At 43.6% G+C, this 24,753-nt stretch overlaps 1 protein-coding gene across 1 annotated transcript; it reads left to right on the top strand.

Annotated features, from left to right (window-relative positions):
* The first annotated feature begins 2,464 nt into the window (after window positions 1-2,464).
* Window positions 2,465-23,325, top strand: MLKL (mixed lineage kinase domain like pseudokinase). The gene is made up of 11 exons (XM_014738452.3): window positions 2,465-2,862; window positions 6,736-7,204; window positions 10,411-10,485; window positions 11,327-11,510; window positions 13,643-13,740; window positions 14,853-14,988; window positions 17,552-17,636; window positions 19,478-19,629; window positions 19,839-19,888; window positions 20,142-20,282; window positions 21,797-23,325. Exons 1-11 carry the CDS (start codon window positions 2,671-2,673, stop codon window positions 21,844-21,846), a joined length of 1,632 nt encoding a protein of 543 aa, XP_014593938.2. The 5' UTR covers window positions 2,465-2,670; the 3' UTR covers window positions 21,847-23,325.
* Window positions 23,326-24,753: the final 1,428 nt, after the last annotated feature.

Here is a 24,753-nt window from a genome sequence, read left to right as displayed (position 1 = left end):
GCTCTGGCTAGGACTTCCAGTACTGTGTTGAATAGAAGTGGTTAAAGTAGCCATTCTTGCTTTATTCCTGATCTTGGAGGAAAAGCTTTCAGTTTTTCACTGTTGAGTATGATGTTAGCTGTGGGTTTGTCATATATGGTCTTTATTATGTTGAGAGAATTCCTTTCTATTCCTAGTTTGTTGAGAGCTTTTGTTATGAAAGAGTGTTGAATTTTGTGGAACACTTTTTCTGCATCTATTGAAATGATCATGTGTTTTTATCCTTTATTCTGTTAATGTGGTGTGTCATATTAATTGATTTTCATATGTTGAACCATTCATGCATCCCAGGAATAAATCCCACTTGGTCATGGTGTGTGATCCTTTTAATGTGCTGTTGGATTTGGTTTGCTAGTATTTTGTTGAGGATTTTTGCACCTATATTCATCAGGGATATTGGCCTGTAGTTTTCTTTTCTTGTGGTATCTTTGTCAGGCTTTGGTATCAGGGTAATGCTGGCCTCGTAAATGAGTTTATAAGTATTCTCTCTTCTTCAATTTTTTTCAAAAGTTTGAGAAGGATTGGTGTTAATTATTTTTAAAGGGTTCCATAGAATTTGCCAGTAAAGCCATCCGGCCCTGGGCTTTTGTTGTTGGGATGTTTTTTAATTACTGATTCAGTCTTCATACTAGTTATAGATCTGTTCAGACTTTCTTTTTTTTTTAGAGAGAGATTTTATTTTTCCTTTTTCTCCCAAAGCTGCCTGGTACATAGGTGTGTATTTTTAGTTGTGGGTCTTTCTAGTTGTGGTATGTGGGATGCCACCTCAGCATGGCTTGATGAGCGATGCCATGTCCGCGTCCAGGATTTGAACTGGTGAAACTCTGGGCCACCGAAGCAGAGCTCACGAACTTAATCACTTGGCCATGGGGCCCTGTTCAGACTTTCTCTTTCCTCATGATTTAGTCTTAGTAGGTTGTATGTTTCTAGGAATTTATCCATTTCTTCTAGGTTATCCAGTTTGTTGGCGTACAATTGTTCATCATAGTCTCTTATGATTCTTTTTATTTCTGTGACATGAATTGTAATGTCTTTCACTTATGATTTTATTTATTTTAATCTCTTTCTTTTTTCTTGGTCTAGCTAAGGGTTTGTTGATTTTGTTTATCTTTTCTTTTAAAAAAACTCAGTTTCATTGGGTTTTTTCTATTTTCTAGTTCATTTATTTCTGCTCTAATATTTGTTATTTCCTTCCTTCTGACTGTGGGCTTAATTTTGTTCTTCTTTCTCTAGCCCCTTAAAGTGTAAAGTTAGGTTGTTTATTTAAGATTTTTCTTCTTTTTTAACGTAGATATTTATCACTATGAACTACTCTCTTAGTACTGCTTTTGCTGCATCCCATAGGTTGTGGTATGTTGTGTTTCATTTTCATTTGTCTTGAGGTGTTTTCTAATTTTCTTTTGATTTCTTCTTTGACACAATGGTTGTTTAAGTGCTGTTTAATTTCTATGTATTTGTTAATTTTTCCTTCTGCTGATTTCTAGTTTCATTCCATTATGGTCAGAAAAGGTACTTGGTATGATTTCAAGCTTCTTGAAATTGTTAAGATTTATTGTGATCTCACATGTGACCTATCCTGGGCAGAATGGAAGCTGCCTCTTGCTCCAGAGCGTTGTGCTCCAGACCTCCCCAAGGAATCTGGCTGAAGGTAGAATCCACTGAGACCACATCCTTGCTTAGTGTTTTTTCTCCCCCCTGCCCTATCCTACCCTCTGTCCTGAGAGCCTTCCTTCAATAAATCACATGTACCTGAATCTCTCTCTCAGGCTCTGCTTCTAGAGAAGCTGACCTAAGATAAGAAGAAAACTAATGATGCGATAGATGGGGAACAATAGCAGGGGCAAAAAAGTGAATAAACAAACACCCCAGACATCCTCAACCCCTGCCTTCCCAATCCATAACATCTTTTTGTACAATCCAAGTCTGTCCTTTCAGAGTAAAATAGCCTGATGAGAAAATGAATGACATCACTTAGACTTTCCAGCTGGGGGCACAGCTAACTTTAATAAAACACATCTCACACTGTAACAGAAAGCTCTGCAATGACCTTAGAGGAGGAAGTGCTCTTTTTCCCACTTAGGTGTGTGTCCCCACCACACCCCAACCCCCTTCTCAAACACAGAGAAGCAGACACAAGAACCTTCTATCTGGCTCCCACAGTTTTTTGCCCATCCAATCCTTCTCATATTGTGTCCTGGTTATAATAGTTCCCTGGGACCTTATTCCTTTCTGAATCCCCAGCCCCAAGCAGAGAGCCTGGCACCCATGAGTACTCTATAACAGAGTGAATTTGGGAGGGTAGGGAGAGTGTCTAAAGGACAGGAGGAGAACACCAGGAGGAAGGAAGGAGGCTTCCCTATGAAATGCCTGGAAAAGGGTTCTAGGGAGCCAGGCGTCGTGAGCCTGGTGATTGGCAGCAAGAACCACGTGCAAAGCTCCAAGGAAACGCGTTAGACTTCCCTGCCCATGTCCCAGCCCAGGGGCAGTGGCCTTTGGAGGGTGCAAGACTGACAGCCGTTCAAAGGCTGATTGGAGGGACCCGTGTAGGGGCTGGGCTTAGGCACAACGTGCCGTCTCGAGTTTCACTTCGGAAGGAAGCAGAACCGCCCCGCCACAGCTGGCGCCGCCCGTATGAAATCCCGCACTGCCGTCAAGAGCACAGAGCGCCGGGTACTCGAGGGAAGGAGGCTCTGGACTCGCAACCCCCCCGCCTCGCGTCTGCAGACTTCTCCCCTGGGCAGCAGGCAGCAGGCAGCGTTCGGAGAAGCCTGTGTCTTCCTGGAACTTTCTGGAACACATTGGACGCCTTCGGGAGGGACGAGGGTGAGTCTGCGGGGCCTCCCGGGGCGCGCTCGAGCCCCAGAGGCGGGGTGGGGGGGGAGGAGGGGCGGCGCAGAGGGGCTGCAGCCGGATTCCCGGGCAGTGATGGGAGAACCCGGGGTAGGGATGAGGGTGACTTATAGTCCGCTTTTCTGGAACTCAGGACCCAGTTGGTTTCGTTTCCTCCGCTCTGATGGTGAAGTTACTCAGGTCTCTCTGCTTCCTGCTAAGGAAGAAGCGGAGCAGGGGTGGGGATCAAGGTGGAGATCGGGGAGCGGCCTCGGGAACCTGGCTCAGAAAAATTGCACCAACAGCCCTAGACAGGCGAACTCCCGGTTGTCAGTGGGGAAATTACCAACATGGATAATTCCAGTTCTTTTTGTGTGTTTCTGAGGAAGATTGGTCCTGAGCTAACATCTGTGCCAATCCTCTACTTTGTGTGGGATGCCGCCACAGCGTGGCTTGACCAGCAGCGCTATGTCCACGCCCGGGATCCGAAATTGCGAATCCCTGGCTGCCGAAGCGGAGCGCGGACTTAACCACTATGCCACCCAGCTCGGGGATCCATTTTAGGCACAGGGAGAATAGCCTGACGTGAAATGTAGCTTCAGAAAAGGAGTGCCTCATACCATTTTTTATTGTAGGGGAGAGGGAAATGGCACCGGAGTTCTTTTTGGGTTTATATTGTTACTACCATTTTAAGATTTTTCACTTTTAAAACATATGAACACATTCTTATCAGAGTTGTTAGTAGTTTTTACATATTAGAAACAGCACGGCAATGAACAGCTTAGTATCCGTCTATCTATATACATACAAGCTTTTCTACAGCATAAATTCCTAGAAATTCACAGTGTTGGGTCAAAGTATATATGTAGTTATAGTCCCTTTGAGCCTTTCAATATCTTTATCATATGCTTAATAAGCCCTAAACGATTTTGGTTAATTCAATTTTTAATATTTTAATATCTTATAGGTAAGTCCCTTTATTTACCTGTTTTTTTAAATCATGGTTATGGCTACTAATTTTCTCTTTCAAATGAACTTTACGATCATTTGGTTTCAATACCAAAATATACCATTGGGAATCTTATTGAAACCGCGTTAAATTGGGTTTACATTTGGGAAGGATTGGCAGATTTGTCATTTTTAGTCTTACCAACCAGAAATGTAACAATTCTCTCCATTTCTTCAAGCTTTGATTTGTGTGATTTTCTTCATACCGTCCCATCACTTTTCCTATAAAATTTATTGTTTTAAATTGCCATTTAATGAAATATTTTTCCCATTATCTTTTCTGACTGGTTATTGCGGAGATATGGCTTTTTGATGAGGCTACTAATAAGATAATTGGAGCTTGGAGCTATGCGGCTGAAATCCACAAGATTCCCTGAGCAACGCTTTCACATGTATTTCTGTCTCCGGAGGACCAGAGAAAGACGTAAAGCCCATTGCCCTCCCAGTCCCAAGAAATGGCCTTGAAGTCATCTGCTTAGCAACTGGGAATAGCTGGATACCCTGAGATCCATTGAGTCTTTTTAGTCATTCCTTAATACCTATTTCCCTTGCCAGGTCAATGCAACTCTAAGGCAACAAAAATGAAAGTCTATCAATTGATTGCTTATCTCAGTTCACTTTTGCTAGTTTCTTACTCATATTTTAAAGCCAGATTTGGGTTCCAGGCCAATTATCTTCTCCAAATGGCTATCTGATCTGTAAAATGCTGATAATGTGTGTCCAACCTGTTTCATTGAGCTGTTGAGATTAACTTTGTTTAAAAGTACATTGGAAACTGTTTCCATGGCCTTGTACTTATTTAAATGCAATCTCCCTGAATTTCAGTATCTTTATCTATAACACGACGAAAACCACAGTGAGCTCGTGATTCCAAAGCAGTTAGCATGTGTTAGGTCAATAGGGAGATTTGTGATCATCGTTGTTATGATCATTCATTCCTGAACCCAGTTGCCTTGAGTTGCAAGTATAACAAACATGATTCAAACTGGCTTAAACAATAAGCAAGGTTATTGGTTCGTGAAACCTGTAATTGAGGAATGAGGTAGACTTCAGGGTCAGTTCAAACCAGTGGCTCAATGTTGTCATCAAAGACTCAGATTTTTCTTTTCTTTCCATCCTGCCATCCATAGGTTAGCTTCGTTCCAAGGCTTTAGGATCCAGGCTTCATGCTTTCTCTCTCATATTCAGAGAAGAGAAAGAGAGGTTAAGAGTTAGAAGCTGGCTTCCCAGGCTGTCTTAGGGAAGCTCCCCAGCAAATAGTCTTCTCCGCTCAAATTGGCCCAGGTGCCCAGTTTTGAACTAATCACTGTGATAGGCTATTAGGAATTGTCTGATGGCTTAGATTGAAGTTTCTGAACCTGCCCTGTTGACATTTTGCGCTGGATAATTCTTTGTTGGCGGGGGTGGGGGGGGCGAGAGGGGGCTGTCCTATGCCTTGTAGCACCCTGACCTCTGCCCGCTAGATGTCAGTAGCACCCGCTCCCCATCTGTGGCAACCAGAAATGTCTCCAGACATTGCCAAAAGTCCCAAGAGGGGCAAAGTCACCTTCGATGGAAAACCCCTGGCTTAGACACACGATGTCTCACCCCTGGAACCAGGGGTGGGACCATTCCCTGCAAACTCATTGCTGAATGGGGAAGGAGCAGATAGCTACTGAAAACCTGGTCAGTAATAGGAAGTAGAGAAATGGATGCTGTGTGGGGAAACACAAATGTCCACCACAATTTCTCTGAGCCTGGAAAACCTTAGAATCTTTAGTGCAAATACCTCTTGGGGGGGCAGCACTTGCAACATGAGGTCTTATTGATTTTAGGCCAATGAGGAGGCTGGAACCAATTCGCAGCTTGCTAAAAATGGGGTAGAGAGGGCTTGGGGTGAGGACTAGGGAGGCAGGGATGCTCGAGCATTGGGAAAAGAGACAGAAAGGTATATTTGAGATTGACAGAATCCAACTTCTATTATTATCCTGAATATCCTTGGCCAACTGTGGGCAAGGTTGCAAATTGGGGCTTCATGGGCAATATCCAGTTGGCAAACATGTTTTATTTGACCTACACAGTGTTGGACTGCGTAGGTTTTAAAACATTTTTCGACTTAGCCGCAGGATTTTAAATTGGGAGATTGAACACAAAAATCCAGATTATGACTGCTCTTTGAAAGCTGGGAGATCTTCCACCACTGGGCCCTTTATCCTTGAAGAGCATCAGTTGGTGACTTGCTGAGTAACATTTGCCTACTTTAGACAGGGCTTGAGCTTTCCAACCCACCATCCTATTGCCATCCATATCCTTTGACAGGATACATTTGTTAGGACAGGCTCAACTGATGTAACAAATCGGCCCCAAAATATAATGGCTCAAATGCAATAGAAATTTATTCCCTGCTCACTTAACAGTCCATGGCAGACATTCCAGGCCTGTGAGCCAATCTCCTCCAAGCAATGATTCAGGGATCCAGGATTCTTCCTTCTTGGGACTCTGCTTTCCTTCTTGGGGCTATACCACACCTAGGGCTGCATCATCCTAGCATCCAGGTGACAGTGCGTAAAGGAGACAAACCTGCCTCAGCCCAAAGTAGCATATATCATATCCACTCATACCACATTGGTGAGGACTAGTCACATGGCCACATCAAGTCACAAGAAAGGCTGGGAGATATAGCTGGGCCCACACTTCCTGGCTTTAACTCTGTTACTGTGGAAGGACAGAATAGATTTCAGTGGACATCAGGCTGTCTCTACCTTACATGAAAATAGTGGGGAGACCTCTTCAGCCATTTAAATCACAGACATCCTTGATGTTCTTTTAGCCCAGTAGTAAATATGCAGGAGATCCTGGGACTTAAACAAGTTCCATCAGTTTCTTCTAGGTATGGAGAAACTGGGGCAGATCATCTCCTTGGGCCAGATTATCTACAAACAGTGTAACGAGATGAAATACTGCCAGAAACAGTGCCAGCGTCTAGGGCAACGTGTCAATGGCCTGCTGCAGCCTCTGCAAATGCTCCAGACCGAAGGAGGGAGGAGCCTGCCTGATAAGATAATCAATGCCCTGGACCGTTTCCATGCTGTCCTCCAGGAAGCCCAGGGGCGGATACATGAGTTCAGCAATAAACCCAGTATCTTGAAGTTTCTAACAGCAGGGCATGAGAAAATACTCTTCAGTGAAGTGAATGAAAGGCTGAGAGATGTCTGGGAAGAGTTCTCACTGCAACTTCAGGTGGATCAACGGATCCTTCTTTCAAGCATCAGACAAAAAGCGTCCTGGCAACAGGAAGATCAGCAGGATGCAGAGGAAGACAGGAAAGTCTTCCAAAAGCTGGAAAGTGGTAAGGTTTTGGTGGGGGGTGGGGGAAAGGGAGTGCAAATGGGGGCATATTAATTTCATTTTGATTTACCAAAGGAGCAGGAAGGCTGAAGACATTTGAGTAGATGTCTATTTATATGACTCGGAACTCCTAACGTCCCTGGGCCTGGATATGGTGGGGGCCGGTGAAATTTGGGCAAGCCAACGGGCAAAAGGGAGGGGAGATAATACTGATGCCTCTTCTTTGCCTTTCCATTCTCTTTTTGATGTGATACCTGAAATTCCAGAAGCTAATTCCTTCCAGCCTTAGTTTATCCAGGATCTTCAGTTAATATGTAAATTATCCAGGAGGAAGAATTAACTAATTAACTAAGCAAACACAAATTGAGAATCTCCTGTGTGCCAGACACTGTTCTAAGTGTTGAGGATACACACAGAGCAAAATAGATGAGATCTCTGCCCTCATGGAACATGAAGTCTGCAGATAGAGGGCTAAGTAAATTGTTTTATTGAAAGGCAATGAAAGTCGTAAGTGGGGTGGGGAGGTGGAAATGGACAGTGGGTGCAGAGAGAGTGGTCAGGGAAAGCCTCTCTGATGGGGTGACATTTGAATGAACACCTTGAATAATGAGAAGGAGCAAGCCATGTGAAGATGAAGGAGAGGTGCACTCCAGGCGGAGACAATGGTGAGTGTGAAGACCCCGAGGTGGGAATAAGTTGGTATGTACAAAGAACAGCCAGAGGGCCAGGATAACTTCAGTGTGGTTGGCAAGGGAGAGAGTGGAGTCAGATGAAAGTGGGGAACCGTAGGCCAAAAGATAAAGGAGCAAGGTCATGCAGGGCTGTGTAGGCATGATAAGAATTTTAGGTTTTATTCTAAGAGTCATAGGTAGCCACTGAAGGAAGGTCCTTAAACTTGGGCCTGTCATGATTTGACTTGTATTAAAAGAAAATCACTCAGGCTGTCATGTGGCAAATGGACCGTACTGATGTGTATTAGTCAATTATTGCTGCACTGATGCTGCACAACAAACCATACCAAACTCAGAGGCTTAAAACAATGGTTATTAATTCTCATTCTCACGAATCTGTGGATCTATTGAGGTTCTCCTCATCTCATGTGGGCTTGTCTGGGCTTGACTCCAGGCACCAGGTCCAATTTGGGTCTATCCATGTGTCCCACTCTGGAGCCAAGGCTGAAGAAGCAGTGAGTACCCAGAGAATGTTCTTGTGGCAGAATTGCAACAAGGCAAGCCCAACTGTGCCAGGACATTTGAAACTTCTACTTGTATCACGTCCACTACCATCCAAAGCAAGTCACATGGCCAAAGCCAACATGAAGGGACAGGAAGTACAAAGTGCCTGTTATGAGGCTATGGCCAGGGTGTGGATGTATGTTCCTCCTCCTACATTGGGAGTGAAGAACTCGGACTAATAATTCAACATACCCCTGCGGACCAAGAGTGGGAGTTGAGCCCAGTTAGGAGACCACTATAGAGCCCATGTAAGAGATGACCATGGCTTAAACTAGAATGGCCCTAGTTTGACTTAGTGGAGGACAAGTTTCTAAGGGGATGAGATGTGGGCTAGGTTCGAGTGGGGGATGACAGTGGAGCCATGGCCAGCAGAAGAAGGAAGAGGGCGGAAGAATGGAAACAAATGTGGTCTCTTTACGCTTTTACAGATCCTGGTGATATGAATTCCAAATCCTTCCCTCTTGTAAGGATTATGGGTGGAGAAAGAGGAAGGAGGAGAGGGTAAAGGACATTTGGATGAATCTTCTGGGCACCAGAGCCCAGAGGAAGAACTGTTCTGCCACCTGGATGGGGAGGGCAGTCCATCCCAAGTCATATCAGCAGGAGAGACTCCAGCAGGACAAATCAGGTCTGGGGAGACCTGAAGAAAAAATGCATCTTTTTCTGGATAACAGAAAGTGAAGCATTTGTAATCCCCCAAACAAACAGCTGCTGCCAAGGAGAAAGAGAGTCAGAGACTGGGTTAGAGGGAAGTTGGGGCGGGGTAGAGGCTGACCCAGCTGAAGAGCAGGATTGGTCCCTGACCTTCCTAATCTTCTGTACTCATCGGTCCATTTCCTGGTGGAGGTGGGAGGCATATTGGTGTCATCAACTTAGAGGAAAGGATTTACTTCCTGTTCTCGCTTTTAAATTTTGTAAAAACATTTCTGTTACGTAATACATTCCCATGGTACAAAATTCAAAAGGTACAAAAAAGGCCCAGCATGAGAAGAAAGTCTCCCACTCACCCTTGACATCAAGGTATATTGACTCACCTTGACATCAAGTGTATGTATTTTGTTGTTGTTACACAATCGGCCACATACTGACACACTGTTCTGCTTCTTGCTTTTTTCATTAAATAATCTTGAATATTCTTCTGTGTAAATATCCATAGAGTTGTCTAGTATTTCTTCGTGTACATGGACCAGATATATTTAAGCAGCTCCCTAGTGATGGGCATTTGTGTCCAATTTTTAACTATTGTAAATAATCCTGCAATGAGATCTTTGTATATATTTGAGGATATCTTTAGGAAAATTCCCAGAAGTGGAATTACTGGGTCTAATTGCTGGATCAAAGAGTATGAGCATTTTCAATTTGGATAGAGGTTGCCAGATTACCCTCCACAGAGGTTACACAAATTTCACTCCTACCAACAATGTATAGAGAGTGTCTGTTTCTCCATACTTTTTTCCATTAGAGGCTTTCCTGGTTTTAGCACTGAAGGTCTCATGTCCACAGAACTCCTCAGTCCTGGGAAAACCAGGATGGTTGGCCACTCTATATAGTATGTTATCAATTTTTAAACATATTTCTGAGTATATAAATCAGGATAGGTTAGATTATGCTGTGGTTAAAAAAAAACTATCAAAACTTCAATGTCTTAAGGAAACAAAAGCTTATTTCTCATTCAGGCAAAGTCCAGGAGACTCTCCAATGTCACTGTCTTCCTTCCAGTATATTTCAATATTTTGGCACTTTTTTGTTGACACGAACTTCCCTGACATCTCTTTCACTTCATTTTTTGGCCAAAGCAAGTCACACGGCCAGGCTTCAAGGCACTTCCTGTGTGCTTAGAAGTAGAAAGATAAATATTTTTCAGCAGTAATAATTCCTACCACAATGAATTTGACAGGTGAAAAAACAGTATCTCTGTGTGCTTTTAATTAGCATTTCTATTTTTGAGTATTTGCTACTCTTTTTCCTGCAGGAGATGAAATTGTAGAAGCTTCATTGAGAAAATTGGAAATCAGCATAGAAGAAACCGGGAGAATCGTGAGGCAATGTGAGTTATCATGTGCCCTGCTACCTCTGACTGTCCCCAAACTAGAAGTCATTTGTTTACTAGGAACTCCGGCCTGCCCCTACCCCCATCCTTGTCTGTTTTCTGGGCTAGATGGCTGGAAGCAGCTAACAGGTTTTGGGATGTGCTCGTGGCTAGCCCAGGCTTTTGTCCATAGAGCAGCATTTGAAGGGAGCTTCTTGACCAGCAAGATATCTTCTAGCACCTGTCAAAGTGCTGAAAACTTCCTTTAGATAGCATCACACCTTCAATCCTTTTGCTGAATTTGTAAGAAGAAATTCATATCAAATTTTAAATGCTCATTCATTCATTCAACAAAACTGAGAGTATCTGCTTTATGACAGAACCTGTACATAGAGGAAACTAAGATGCAGAGAAGGACCCTGCCTTCCAGGAGCTCACAGCCATGGGGTGGAGGAAGGGAGAGGGAAGAGAGACATGTGAACACATAACAGTAGTGGAGTTACTGAGCCTGAACTATGTATCTAAGTATTAGAACTGAAATGACTAGACAAGATGCTAAATGCTCAAGTGCCAAGTGAAAGAGACGGGTAGAAATGGAGATTTAGGCTGGAGAGACAGGCAGGATTTGAAGAGGAGAGAAAGGACACATTTCTGTTAACCATCCAGCTGTGTCTTTACCAGTCACTCAGAGGCATTGGCACCTCTCCCCTAGATGCATCAATCGGACACTCCAGCCAGTGCCAGCTTTGGTTTATGGTGTAAGGGCTTCCCACTCACGTGTTCCAAAGATGCCTCTTTCCCTTAGGACACCTTCCTCAGCTCATTGACTCTATTTCCTTTTCTCCCTGGCTGAGGTCAGACTTACAGAAACCCATGAAGGAGATCCCACAAGATCAAATCAAGGAGATTAAGAAAGAGGAGCTTTCAGGATGGGATGGGATCCCACTAACGAAAGGTGAATTCAGCACACTTTATAAAGGAGAATACCACAAATCTCCAGTGGCCATAAAAGTATTCAGCAAATCACAGGCCAGAAGCATTGGGTAAGTCCTTTTGTATAGTTGTCTCATGCATCATTCCACTTCCTCCCTATAACTTCCCAAGGAGAGAGGGACATTGTCTCCATTTTTAGGTGGGGAAAGCCCAGCCCCAAAGGGTTAAATGACTTGCCTTCCACTATTAAGGAGCAGAGCCTACGCTTAATTGCATGTCTTCTCACCTCAATACTAGAAACTTCTGTCTTTTATTCATGTATTTTTAAAAATCTTTTCTCTTTCATTCATGTTTCTCAGTTCCCCATCCTCCCACCACAGACAATAAAGTGTTTTGCTTGTATGTGTTCTTGCAAAATGTGTGTTGTCATTACATGTGCATACATTTTCATTTTTCACAAATGGTAGCGTTGTATGTCTGTTTCCTGCTTTTCTTACTTTTTGCACTCAGCATCATGGACTTGTAGTCCTTTCCTTCTGATTGCTGTCCGTGGTGTAGACCCACATTTTAGCTATTTTTCCAGTTATGGAACCCAATCTGTTTCCAACTTTTCGCCACCAAAAATAATATGATATATGCCTTTATGGACCTGTGTGGGAATTTCTTTGGGCTATATTGCCAGGAGAGGAACTGATGGATCATAGGATTTGCGTATATGAAATTGACTAAGTTCTACCTGATAATTCTTCACAATGGATTGAATACACCTACTCTCCCACCAGCAATGACTGAAAGCTCTGTAGTTGCATGTCTCCACCAACCCTTGGTATTATCCAGCTTTCTAATTTTTTTCATCCTTATAGTTATAAAGTAATATCTTATACTTATTATAATTTGCATTTCTCTGTTTACTAATGAATTCGAACATTTTTTTTCTTATGACTTAGCTATTTGGGTTTCCACTTCTATATAGTGCCTGTTCATATCCTCTGCCCTTTTTTCTGTCACAGTTGCTGTTGTTGTCTTGTCAGTTTGTAGAAGATCCTATGTATTGTGGAAATTAATCACTTGTCAGTTTTAAGTATTCCAAAGGTCGTCTCTCATCACGTTATCTACATTTTAATTTTGTCCATGGTGTCCATCATCAAACAGACCTCTTAAATTTTGTTGTAATCAAATCCACCAAAATTTGTGCTCTTGAGGAGCCCTTCCCCAACCCTAGGTGGCAAAGTTATTCCAGATTTTCTTCTATTAATTTTACAGTTTTATTTTTCACATTTAGGCTTTAAGCTTGCAGGAATCCACCTTTGTATGTGATGTTATATAGGGCCTAGTTTTATTTTTGTCCACATGGTGAGTCCATTTTCTCTACACCATCTATTAAATGTCCTTCCCTGTTGATTTTTGGTGCCCCATTTATTGTATGTGAAGTTTCTATTTAGACATGGATGGGGCTCTGATCTCTCTCACCTGTTCCACTGGTCAACTTGCCTGTCTTTGTACCATTAACACACTGTGTTTTGTTTTGTTTTGTTTTTATTATGACTTTGTAGTAATTCTCAATATCTAGTAAGGCATCTCCTTCTTCTTGACTCTTCTTTCTCAGGGTGACTTAGCTAAGTGAGTATCAGAGAAAGTTTATCACATTCTTCAAAATACACATTGAGATTTTGACTGAGATTATATTTAACAGCTTTATTGAGATATCATTTACATACCATAAGATTCACTCATTTAAAGTGTACAATTTAATGGCTTTTAATATATTTATAGCGTTGTGCAATGATCACCACAATATAATTTTAGAACATTTTCATCATCCCCAAAAGAAGCTCTATGCCCATTAGCAGTCACCTCCCATTCACTCCCACCCACCAACTCTAGCCCTAGGCAACTGCTAATGTACTTTCTGTTTCTATAGATTTGCCTATTCTGGACATTTCTCACAAATGGAATAATACAATATGTGGACTTTTGTGTCTGGCTTCTTTCACTTAGCATGACATTTTTAAGGTAAATCTGTGTTGTAGCATGTATCGTACATGCTAATTCTGCTGCCAAATACATCTAAGGGGTTCCATATGCTGCCATCAGTGACCAAGCTCATCCCAGCACCAGTTCTCACCCCAGGAGATGCTGACAGTCCCTCCCGCCCCACACATACACAGACAATCACTACACCAGATGTTCTCTGGGGGACCTTCCAGTCCTGAAATCTTAATTTCCCCTTTTATCCTCATAGAATAGTGAGGCATACTTTCAATAATGAGATCAGAACCATGAAGAAATTTGATTCTCCCAACATCCTGCGTATATTTGGGATTTGCATTGATGAAACAGGTAAGGGTGCTTCTGGGATAGGTCATGCTCTTGGTGGTCTGTCATATATCTTCTGTGCTATAATGTGTTGCATTTTTAAAGAACAGTCAAAGGGGCAAAATCTACACAGTGGTATTACTATCAACATTAATTTGTTTCCACTCCCAGGATGCAAGTTCCCATCTTCTTTCTTGAGAAGAGGGCTTGAAGCTGGCTTCAGCCAGAGGGCTGGTTTGCACTGATGTGGCCATGTCTCCTACCAGCCCACTGGGAACTGAGAGGGCACTTGTTCAGATGTTGCCCTAGGTGATGGGTGCATTTCGTTGCTATCAAATATAAGGCTGACTGACCTAAACAAGGAATCTAACCTTGATCGTCATCGGTGTAGATTAAGCCTAAAAACTAAATTAACCGCCTCTTTGCCAAGAACCTGATGTGTCAGCTTCTTTTTAATTTTTATTTTTTAATGTGGCCGCGTTTTCCCTCACGGCATGGCTTCTCCTGCTGGTTCTGTTTTGCTGCTCTTGCCTACAGAAAGGACAGAGCAACCCCCATTTTATCCCCTCTGGAAGTTTCTCCACAGCCTCAGGTGACCTGATTTTGGGGCTTAGAATTCCAGCCTGAACGAAAACTTCCAGTGACGTTTATTCTCCTGGGTGACGACTGAGTGACTGACACTGTGTGTGTTGGTTCCTGCATCTCAGGCCCATGACTTGAGACCTCGGCTTCTTGTCTGAGTTTCCCTCACCTCACCAGCCCCTGAAGTCTGTGCATCATTCCTTCCTTCCACACATATTTACTCAGCTCCTTGTGAGCACTGTATGAATAAAACAGACTCTGTACTCTTGGGGCTTACAGTTGAGTGGGGGGGACATTACTCAAGTAGCTAAGCCAAATGTAGAATTATGACATACCCTATACCACGAAGAAGAGGTATGGGAACTCTGCAGGTATTTGACCCATTCAAGGAGGTCGGGGAGCAAACTGTGTGAGATGGGGATAGAGGGTGGGGGAGAAATGAGACTCGCAGCAGAGCTGAGTCTGTCTCTGTAGAGAGAGGGGGAGGTGGGCTGCAGAAAGTGAGAGCTCTGAGTGGAGCAGGATCCTCATAGTGTTTGGCTCCTTTCCATCAGTGACCCCACCTCAATTCTCCATCGTCATGGAGTACTGTGAGCTCGGGACCCTGCGAGAACTGCTGGACAAGGACAAGGACATCATATTTGCTCTGCGCATCGTCCTGGTCCTGCAGGCAGCCAAAGGCTTGTACAGGTACCAGAGGGGGTGAAAGGGCACCGAGAAGAACGGAATGAGTCTGTCTCCCCTGCTGATAATCCCAGATGTGATGAGAGAACAGGCTGGAAGCCCCACGAGTCTCGCCTTCCATAAGCTGTTTTCTACTTACTCTGATTAGAACACCTTAGACAGGAGGGAAAAGGAGGCTTTGCCCAGTGAGCACCAGCTCACAGAATTGAGGGTGGAATTTATTGTCCAGGCTGCTCTTATGGAGCTGGACAGATCTTACTCTTAAGGTGGCCAGATTTAGCAAATAAAAATACAAAATCCTAGGGCTGGCCCACAGCATAGTGATTAAGTTCTGTGTGCTCTGCTCCAGCGGCCTGGGTTCATGGGTTCGGATGCTGGGTGCAGACCTATACCACTCATCAGCCATGTTGTGGTGGCGACCCACATATAAAGTAGAGGAGGATTGGCACAGATGTTAGCTCAGGGGTAGTCTTCCTCAAGCAAAAAAAGAGGAAGATTGACTATAGATGTTAGCTCAGGGTGAATCTTCCTCAGCAAAAAAAAAAAGCAAAATAAAACAAAACATCAAGATGCTCAGTTAGGGCCAGCCCCAGTGGCTTAGATGGTAAGTTAGGCATGCTCCTCTTCGGCCGCTCAGGTTCAGTTCCTGGGCATTGACCTACACCACTCGTCTGTCAGTGGCCATGCTGTGGTAGTGGCTCACATACAAAAAGAGGAAAATTGGCAACAGATGTTAGCTCAGGGCAAATCTTCCTCAGCAAACAAAAAAAAAAAGATGCCCAGTTAAATTTGAATTTCAGATAAGCAATGAATAATTTTTTAGTATAAATATGTCCCAAATATTACATAAGACATACTTTTACTAAAATTTCAGATATATAGAATTTCAGATAATTAATAAATAATTTTTTAGGAGATGTATGTCCCATGGAATTTTGGGACATATTTATACTAAAAAAATCCATTGATTATCCAAAATTCAAAATCAACTGGATGTCCTGTATTTTATCTGTCAACTCTACCTACTCTCATATAGTCTGTGCTTCCTTTAGCCCAAGGATCCCCAAAGGTCAGTCACTCACAGACCACTTCCATAGTTTCTACCATATCCACAATCCTGCTAGTATTATTTACTTCATATGTTTCCTTAAAATAGCTCACTTTTTAAGAAGCTAAATAAGTATAAGAAAAGGATACTTTCTATTATTACCATAAATTGGAAACTAGAATCACTTGCCACAAAAAGGTGACCACAAATGAAACCAAAACAACGTTATGAAATTCTGGCTGAATCATGCTGCCTGCCAAAGGTCCATAATTCAGACCCACGTTTTCTTTGTACAAAGGAGATATTAACAGATTTAGAGAGATGTTAAAGACACCTGACACCAACCAAGACTTTCTCCTTGATAGGATCAGAAAGACTGGAATAAATTGAAGAGAGAATAATTTTGTCACGATGTCATCTTGCATACCACTTATCCCGTACTTTTGGAGACCCTGCCTAGCTATTTCTTTGAAATCATAAAGTTTATTTCTTCTGGCCTCCCTACACTAGTGAGTTTTATAAGAAGTAATTTTGGACTGTAGGGAATACTGTCAGTGCCCCATCCAGACGGCCTCTTCGCCGGCTCTGCATATTCATCCCCCACTCGGCATGCTTTGCTGCTGACACCTCACGGCTGCCATCTACAGAGGACTATCCGTGGGCGCTGGAGCCCCTTTGCCCTTATAGATAGCTGAAAGTGCCCATGAGTTTTATCTCCACCGTTCCTGTCTCAATCCCCCTTGCTCCCAGTCCATCGCCATTGAACAACAGGTGTGAGTACAAAAGTCCAGATTCTTTGCTTCATGCGGAACAAACCTTGAAGGGTAATTATCCTCCAGAGAGCCCCATGGGATCATGCTGAGGCTGGAACTTCAAGTGAAATCACACTTTCGCTTTATTCCTTCTTCTTCTCTATACTGCTTCCTCCACTCTCTTGCCAGTTTTGCCTAGCAATACCTTCTTAATAAATCACTTTGTACCCAAATCCTTGGCTCATGATCTGCTGCTGGGAGAACTCAACCTAAGGCAGTTACTATGATAATGACCAAGTTGGGATGCAGGGGCTCCATCAATCCAAAGCACTTACCACTTACTAAGTTGGAGGAAATCCCAGCTTCACATCCTGTTTCAACCAGAAGCATCCTAGGCATGGTCCAACCATCCAGCCATGCCTCTGGGCACTTTGATCTGCCCATCACTCCCTAGGCAGAGAACCAGAGAGGCACCTTCATCTTTCTCCACCTAACGTGACCTCTAGTACCAGATCATACACGCTCCCCAAGGACTGTCACACCCACTTGTCCAATGGACACTTGGGGTTCCATCTTAGCTCTGCTCTACACTCACAGTACACAACTGTCAAATCTCACTTCTGCATCCTGGTTTCCCCACCTATCCATGGATAGCTACCCATGAAGAAGGCGTGATACTGACCAGCCTCATTATCCCAGTAATGACTGTCAAGCCCCCAAGAAAGTCTGTGCAAAGGTCACTAATTCTCCTTGCCTTTGGTCATGTCAGGTTGCACCATTCGGAAGCATCTCCAGAACTCCACAGAAACATCAGCAGCACAAGCTTCCTGGTAACTGATGGCTACAAAGTGAAGGTGAGTGCAGCCTTCCAGGGGGTTCTTTGGATTTGGCCTGTGTGACTGGTGGTGGGAGAGGGACACGTTTCCTAGAAGTGCTGTGCCTGCTTGTTTCTCTGCCTTAACCTTAGAACTGAGCTCAACTCCTCCACTGGCTGGACACCTTTCTGTGTGCCCACCGCAGGACAGACTCAATCCTGTCTGCTGTTCTGATGCTTGTCTTCCCTCACTGCCTGCTTAGCAGGAATAGGCTAAGAGCCATTTCCCTTGAGGTGCTTGGACACCACCTCTACATCCCTCCAACACCCACCAAGGGATCTTCTTAGGTCCAACTAAGCATTCGGACTCACAGGACTGCCATAGGTCTCACTGATATTGGGAGTCACCTAGAAGGGTATCAGGCAGGAAACACAGCTTGCCAGCAGGGCAGCATCAAATCCTTCTCTCCAGTGGTAGTCCCCACAGCTGTCCCCACAGTCATCCAGGAGATATTTATTTTGCTTTTGCCCCAGGTGCTAGAGAAAGAGGCTCCCCTCAGGGGTGTGCAGGCCGTCCAGGGTAGAAGCCTCATGACCTACAGAAGTCAATATTCTCTTATAACGACTCTGGGCACACCTTCACGTGTCCCCACAAGGGGCATGCTAGTTATGAGTCACCACAAAGCCCAGCATCCCCATCAGCTCTTTATAGTCCCCGTTCCTCCTGACCCCCCACCTATAAGCAATTTACCAATCAACAGTCATTTTTTATCATCAGCAATATTACGTAGGAGCATAGGTGACAGTGTGCCTTTATCAGGTTCCCAGGGGAATGGAACCAAAAAGTTAACTGAAAGTCAGATTCTCAAATGGAAGAGGAAAATGTTTTGTTAATTCAATGTCCACAATTCCCAAATGCTAAAAGAATATTTTCTTTGTCATCCATTGATGGCTTTCTTTTTTCCAGCCTTATGAGCATCCGGAACAGCTTTCAAATAACAGAAGACAGGCCTTTTCCGCCTTTCGGATCCCTTTCCCCCTCACTGATATGATTTAAGTGCTCCCAAAGCACCATGTCTACACCACACTCATGGTGCTCATCCCACCTAACCGTAACATGTGTTATTCAGCCTTTCATCCCTGGTATCTAACATGGTGCCAGATGTCAGAGGATGTCAGTGCTCAGTGAACTTGTGAATGAAAGGGGGATGAGCCATCTAAATGTCTAATCCTTTTCCTGACTTTGCCCCCAGATTTGGGTATCTGGCTGAGTTTGGGGCTGGCAGCCCTTTGCACACTGATGGTGCTAATGACAGGTGTGCCGGGAGCAAGGAGAATATACACTGCCATTAACTATGCTGTGGCTTCAAAGAACATGGCGTTGGACATGCAGGGTTGGTGGGGTAACTTACAGTTATATTAAATCCAAAGGAACAGGCTGGCCACTCTATATGATCAGAAAGAAGAGAGGAGATGCTCCCAAGTCATTTTTTCATCTGCTCTGAGAGAAAGAAAGTCACGTGGTGACATAAGGAAGTTGAGTCTTCAGGTGAGAAAGCCCTGTATCTAACGTAGTAATACCAGAACAACTACAGCTCACCAAGTCTTACAGGTGCTTTACAGCCATTATCTCAAGTAACCTTCATTGTCCCATCTTATATAGAAGACACTTCTTTGTGTATCTCTTGGTCGATGTGCTGTAAGTTGAACCCATAATGCCAGTGCTGGAGTAGCCACACAGGCAGAGGACAGCACTGGAAATAAATCCCAGAGGCAAAAGACCATCCGCTGACGATTGTGTGTAGCACCAACTCCCTGCCCTCTACTCCACTCCCAAGATCGTGCTGTTTCTTTTTGTCTCTAAGTCACCTCTCTATCTAGCTTGCAGGATTTGAGTTGAGCAAAACACAGACTTCCATCAGTCGAGGAACTAAGGGAAAAGAAGCAGAGAGAGTCATTTCTGCAGCATACATCTCACCTGAGAGACTGGAAAATGTGTATCGTAAATATGACATAAAAGCTGAAATATACAGGTGTGTTCATGTTCTTGTGCAGATTCTAACTCAGATGAACAAGACGGGAAAGCCCAGGGCAAACCCCACCTTTGAGGACCATTGTAACTCAACTCTGTTGAGTGGGATCGGGTGGTAATCAGAAAATTCACTGAATTTTCTGGAAATGCCTAGAGGTGCATAGGAAAAGAGAAACATTATGGTTATTCAGTTTCTTGGTTTTCTTTTAGCTTTGGAATCGTCCTCTGGGAAATTGCCACTGGGAAGGTCCCTTTTGAAGGTAACCAGTGTGAAGCCTGGCTCAGATGATGCTGGGATTGGGTCTCCTTCCGATAGACTAGAAATTCCCATCAATGCTGTCCTGGGAGCGTTGTACTCCAATGTGGGCACTGCCTGGGCTGGTCAATGGGTCATTGGAAGCTCTTGTTTCTTCAATACTCAGAGTCTCTAGTTCTGATGCCAGCCATCAGCATCCAGAGAGATGTGTGCCAGATCAAATTTTTAAGCCTCCCATCCTATTGTTCCTATGCTAGGCTTTGATTCCAAGCAGATCTACCAGCGGGTGGTTATGGACCGGTACCAGGAGCCTCTGGGTGAAGACTGCCCTTCACAGTTGCAGGAGATTATTGATGACTGCCGGTCATATGAGCCCTCCAGGCGACCCTCTGTTAAAGGTAGACCTTTCTGGTCTAAAGAGCATGAGCCACACATGTGAAAGATTTCCTTTGTACTTCACAACCGGGGTGGTTTTGCCCCTCAGGGGACATTTGGCAATGTCTAAAGACATTTTGGGAGACTCGGGAGAGGTGGGGTGGGGTGGAGTGCGCTACTGGCATCTAGTGAATAGATGCTTCTCAACATCCTGCAATGCACAGGACAGCACCCTACAACAAAGAATTATCCAGCCCACGTATCAATGCTACAGAACTCCAGAAACCCCGCTCTAAGGGTGTGGTTTAGTCTAAAGTGTATTGAGAAGGCAGATTACTTCTCTAACCTATATTCTTTCTCCCTCTCTTTCCTTCCTCCTTCCCTTCCTGTCTCTTCCTTCCTTCTTTTCTTTTTTCAACATCCTGTGACTCCCTGCTTTTCACATTCCTCCCCCCTCCTCCAGGTGTAACCACTGTTCTAACTTTTGTGGTAAAAATTTATTTCTAGTTTTACAACTAGGTACACTATATTATTTGGTTTCTCATGTACAAGAACAAAAATGATATACTATATTCTACAATAACTTGCTCAACATCATGATTTGAAATTCATCCATGCTAATGTGATGGTTTCAACTCATTCATTTTCACTGCTTATAGTGGACCATTAGATAACCATGCACCTCACTTACCCATTCCACTATTGGTGGATATTTTAGTTGTTCCAGTACTTTGTTCTCAGGAACCATGCCCCTTTAAATAGTCTTATGCATATATCCTGGGGCACTCATGAGAGAGTATTTTGAGTTATAGACAAGGGGGTGGAGCACACTCATTATTGAAGATAAAATGCCTTGAGACACAAACTAAGGAGACAGGTGTCCAACCTTTTAAGGCAGTTCCCCAAGGACATCATCAGTATTTACAGACGTCTGTGGCATGAGGACTGTTCTTTAAGGCTGTCTCATAGGTGGTCCATTGGGAATCACTCTAACAGACACATGAGAGGGTATCTCATCCCTCACCCTTCCTCTCCCTTCACTACCATGCCTACCTTTTGGAGTGAAAAATCAAAATTGTGGCCTAGCTTCTATCTGAAACTTTCTCTTTGCCACCACAGAGCAGAAGAACAGACTCAATGGTGCTTCCTGAAGAATTAGCCTTCAGGGTGGAAGAGAAGCCGACAATGTTTTGTGTAGTACCTTCCTCTCCTTCAAACTCTCCCATGTCTTCTTCCTCCCTCTTCCAGGCTCTCTTACAACCCAGGGTCCTCCTGGTATTAGAGAATCTAATACCCGAGACTAATTCACACTAATGTGTGAGTTTATCCTTCCCACAAGCTATTTGTATTTAAAAGTTGACCAAGTAAGAGAGAACTTCATATCATAAAGGCATGAATGCAGATGGTGGTTTAGGCCCCAGCCAGACCCGGGGGAATGCAGTTTCTATACTATTGTGAAGAATAGAAACATCTTTATGTTTCTATCATAGCTGTCAGCTCCCTGCTGTTGTCTCACTTTCTGTTCACTTATTTACAGAAATCTTGGAGAAACTGTCTGACTTTCACCAAGCTGTGTATTCAAACTGAAACTCAGGAGTCCCTGGACAAGAAGCTGGAAGAGGCACAAGCTGGGCATCTGTCTCTCTCAAATCCTTTCATGAAGTTATTTATTGGTACAGATTGGCAGCACTTTTCTGTTACAAATAGAACACAATTCCAGTCATACTGAGCATATCCCACTCCAAATGATATTGTCAAAAATACCCCTCCAGTGGTAACTATGACAGACTCTTTGCAAAAATGTCCTCTCTCTCTGTATTCACATCTCTTGGCAATGTGACTTTGTAGCTCCTCCCGTCAAGAAGTGGAGTCTTCCTCCCCACCATTTGAATCTGGGCTAGCATCGTGACTTGCTTTGGCCAATAGAATGTAGAAGAAGTGATGGTGTGCCAGTTCTAAGCCTGGGTTTCAAGAGGCCTTACAAACTCCCACTCCCTCTCTGGGAACCTTACCCAGCCATGAACAAGCTGGGCTAGTGTGCTGGAGGATGAGAGACCTCATGGAGCAACCTGCCCCAGCTGAGGTCATACTAGCCCTGGTATCCCAACAGGTGACCCAGCCACATGTGTGAGCCCAGTCAAGGCCAGAAGAACCATACAGCTGAGCCAACCAAAACTGCCCGTTCACAAAATCATGAACCAAAGAAATTATTGTTGTCTTAAGCCACTAAATTTTGGGGTGGTTTGTTACACAATAATAGTAACTGAGAGAATGCTGTCCAATCCTTCCTCTTGCCCACTGAACTAAGTACAAACTGCCCATTTGGATAGCCATGGCCTTGTATCTCTGACCCCAACCTGACTTCCAATATCAAGTCCCAGAGTTCTCCTACCAGAGATTGAAAACTCTACTGCCTTTAGGGTCTAGGAGGGAATCTAAATGAGTGAGTTGAGCTTGGAGGTGACTTCAGGGAACACATGAGCTTTGTTAAGGACGGCCTCCACTCAGCTCCAGCCTATTTTTATCATGTAGGAATGGGATCCCAATGTTTCCAGAGCTTTCCGTTTTGTCAAAAGAAGCTGGAAATTCAGATTTTTTAAAGGTTGGGATCTCATCAAAAATTCTTTTAATGCCATATAGGAAAAACAAAATATATTAATCTAGGAACTCCCAGATTTTAATCTCTGCCAGACTCAAATCCCTCGTCTCCTGCATGTGGCCCATGTGTTCCAAATTTTTACACCTTTGCTTGGCGTGTATGCTTTACTAGGATACACTTACACTTATCTCTACATGTTGCTTTTTTTTCTTCTTTCTGCAACTCATCCCAAATCATTCAACAGCAAATGTGCTGGGCGTTGTTCTAATCACAGAGGAGACAACAATAAATAAAACACATTTGGGGTTTATTTTCTAGTATTCATCTCTGAGGAATAAAATTATGACTGATTTCTATTCTTTTTTATCTTTTACTTATTCTTGATTTCTTTTTTTAAACCTAGAACATGTTTTTCTATAAAGAAAAAGATGTAGATGAATAAACACGGACAGGTGGAACATTTAAAATGATTCTTTTTATTTATTTACTTATTTTTTAAAGATTGGACCTGAGCTAACATCTGCTGCAAATCTTTTTTTTTTCCTCTTTCCCCAAAAGCCCCCAGTACGCAGTTACACACTCCAGTTGTAGGTCCCTCCAGCTCCGCCACACGGGATGCCACCCCAGCATGGCCCAATGAGCAGTGCCAAGCCCATGCTGTCGGTGTCGTGATCCAATGTACACACCAGGATAGATGCGGAGAGGGCTGATGGCCACTCTGAGTTTATTATAACCAGCATTTCAATATATACATAGCTTACATCTGTTAAACATACACAGGTGTTCTGGATGAAGTAATTAGCGAATGCCAAGAATTCTTAGTGATTTTTCAAGGAGCCCTCCCTTGGCCTCTGTTTTGATATTATCATGTTATTGCTGTGCTCGTATATTTTTATCTCGGAGCAGGCAAGGTCTCTTAGGCAACGGCCCCTCCTGCTCCCGATATCGATATGTGTCTCCATCTGTGCCCCCAGGCGACCACGCCTGTCTTAGGTTGCCCCGCCCTGGGGGTCTTACCCATCTTTGGCTGACCGGCATTCTCACCTCTGGGTCACAGTTTGCTGGCAAGCCTTTTCCAGTGATTATTAACCCTTCCTGCATCAGGGGCGGCTACACATGCCCAGGATCTGAACCAGCGAAACCCTGGGCCACCAAAGTGGAGGGCACAAACCCAACCATTCAGCCACTGGACTGGCCCCTAAAATGATTCTTTTTTGGAGTTTACCATCAAGTACTACTATTTTCATCTTTAAAATCCTTTGTTCTTGGGGCCGGCCCCATGGCCTAGTGGTTAAGTTTGGCTCTCTCCGCTGTGGCAGAGCAGGTGTAGTTCCCAGGCATGGACCTACACCATTCAGTGGTGGCCATGCTGTGGCGGCAACCCACATACAAAATAGAGGAAGACTGGCATAGCTGTTAGCTCAGGGCAAATCTTCCTTAGCAAAAAAAAATAAAAAATAAAATAAATTCTTTGTTCACTTTACTGTAAGAGTTACAATGACAATTCTCCCTTGTAGATTAATTATTCACACTCTGGCAGACCCACAGGGAGAGGTGGATTCACTGTGAAACTATTAAACTTAATCTTCACGGCCCCTCACTTGCACAGGATATCCTCTCAGGCTCAGCACCTAATTTTTTCCTCAACATTTATTCATGAAAATTTCCAAATACACAGAAAAGTTAGTAGAATTATATTCTAAACACCTATATATGTACCACCTAAATTCTACAAGTAACAGTTTACTATATGTATTTTATCGCATACAAATCCGCCTGTCCATGCCTCTTTCTATCCACTAATCCATCCTAATTTTTATGCATTTAAAAGAAAATTTCAGACATCAGTACTATGATTAAAAAAAAGAAAGAAATCAAGCAAATCACCATGGACA

This window comes from Equus caballus, chromosome 3, assembly GCF_041296265.1.
Source record: "Equus caballus isolate H_3958 breed thoroughbred chromosome 3, TB-T2T, whole genome shotgun sequence".
Taxonomy (NCBI): Eukaryota; Metazoa; Chordata; class Mammalia; order Perissodactyla; family Equidae; genus Equus; species Equus caballus.
This window is presented reverse-complemented; position numbering and strand designations above follow the sequence as displayed.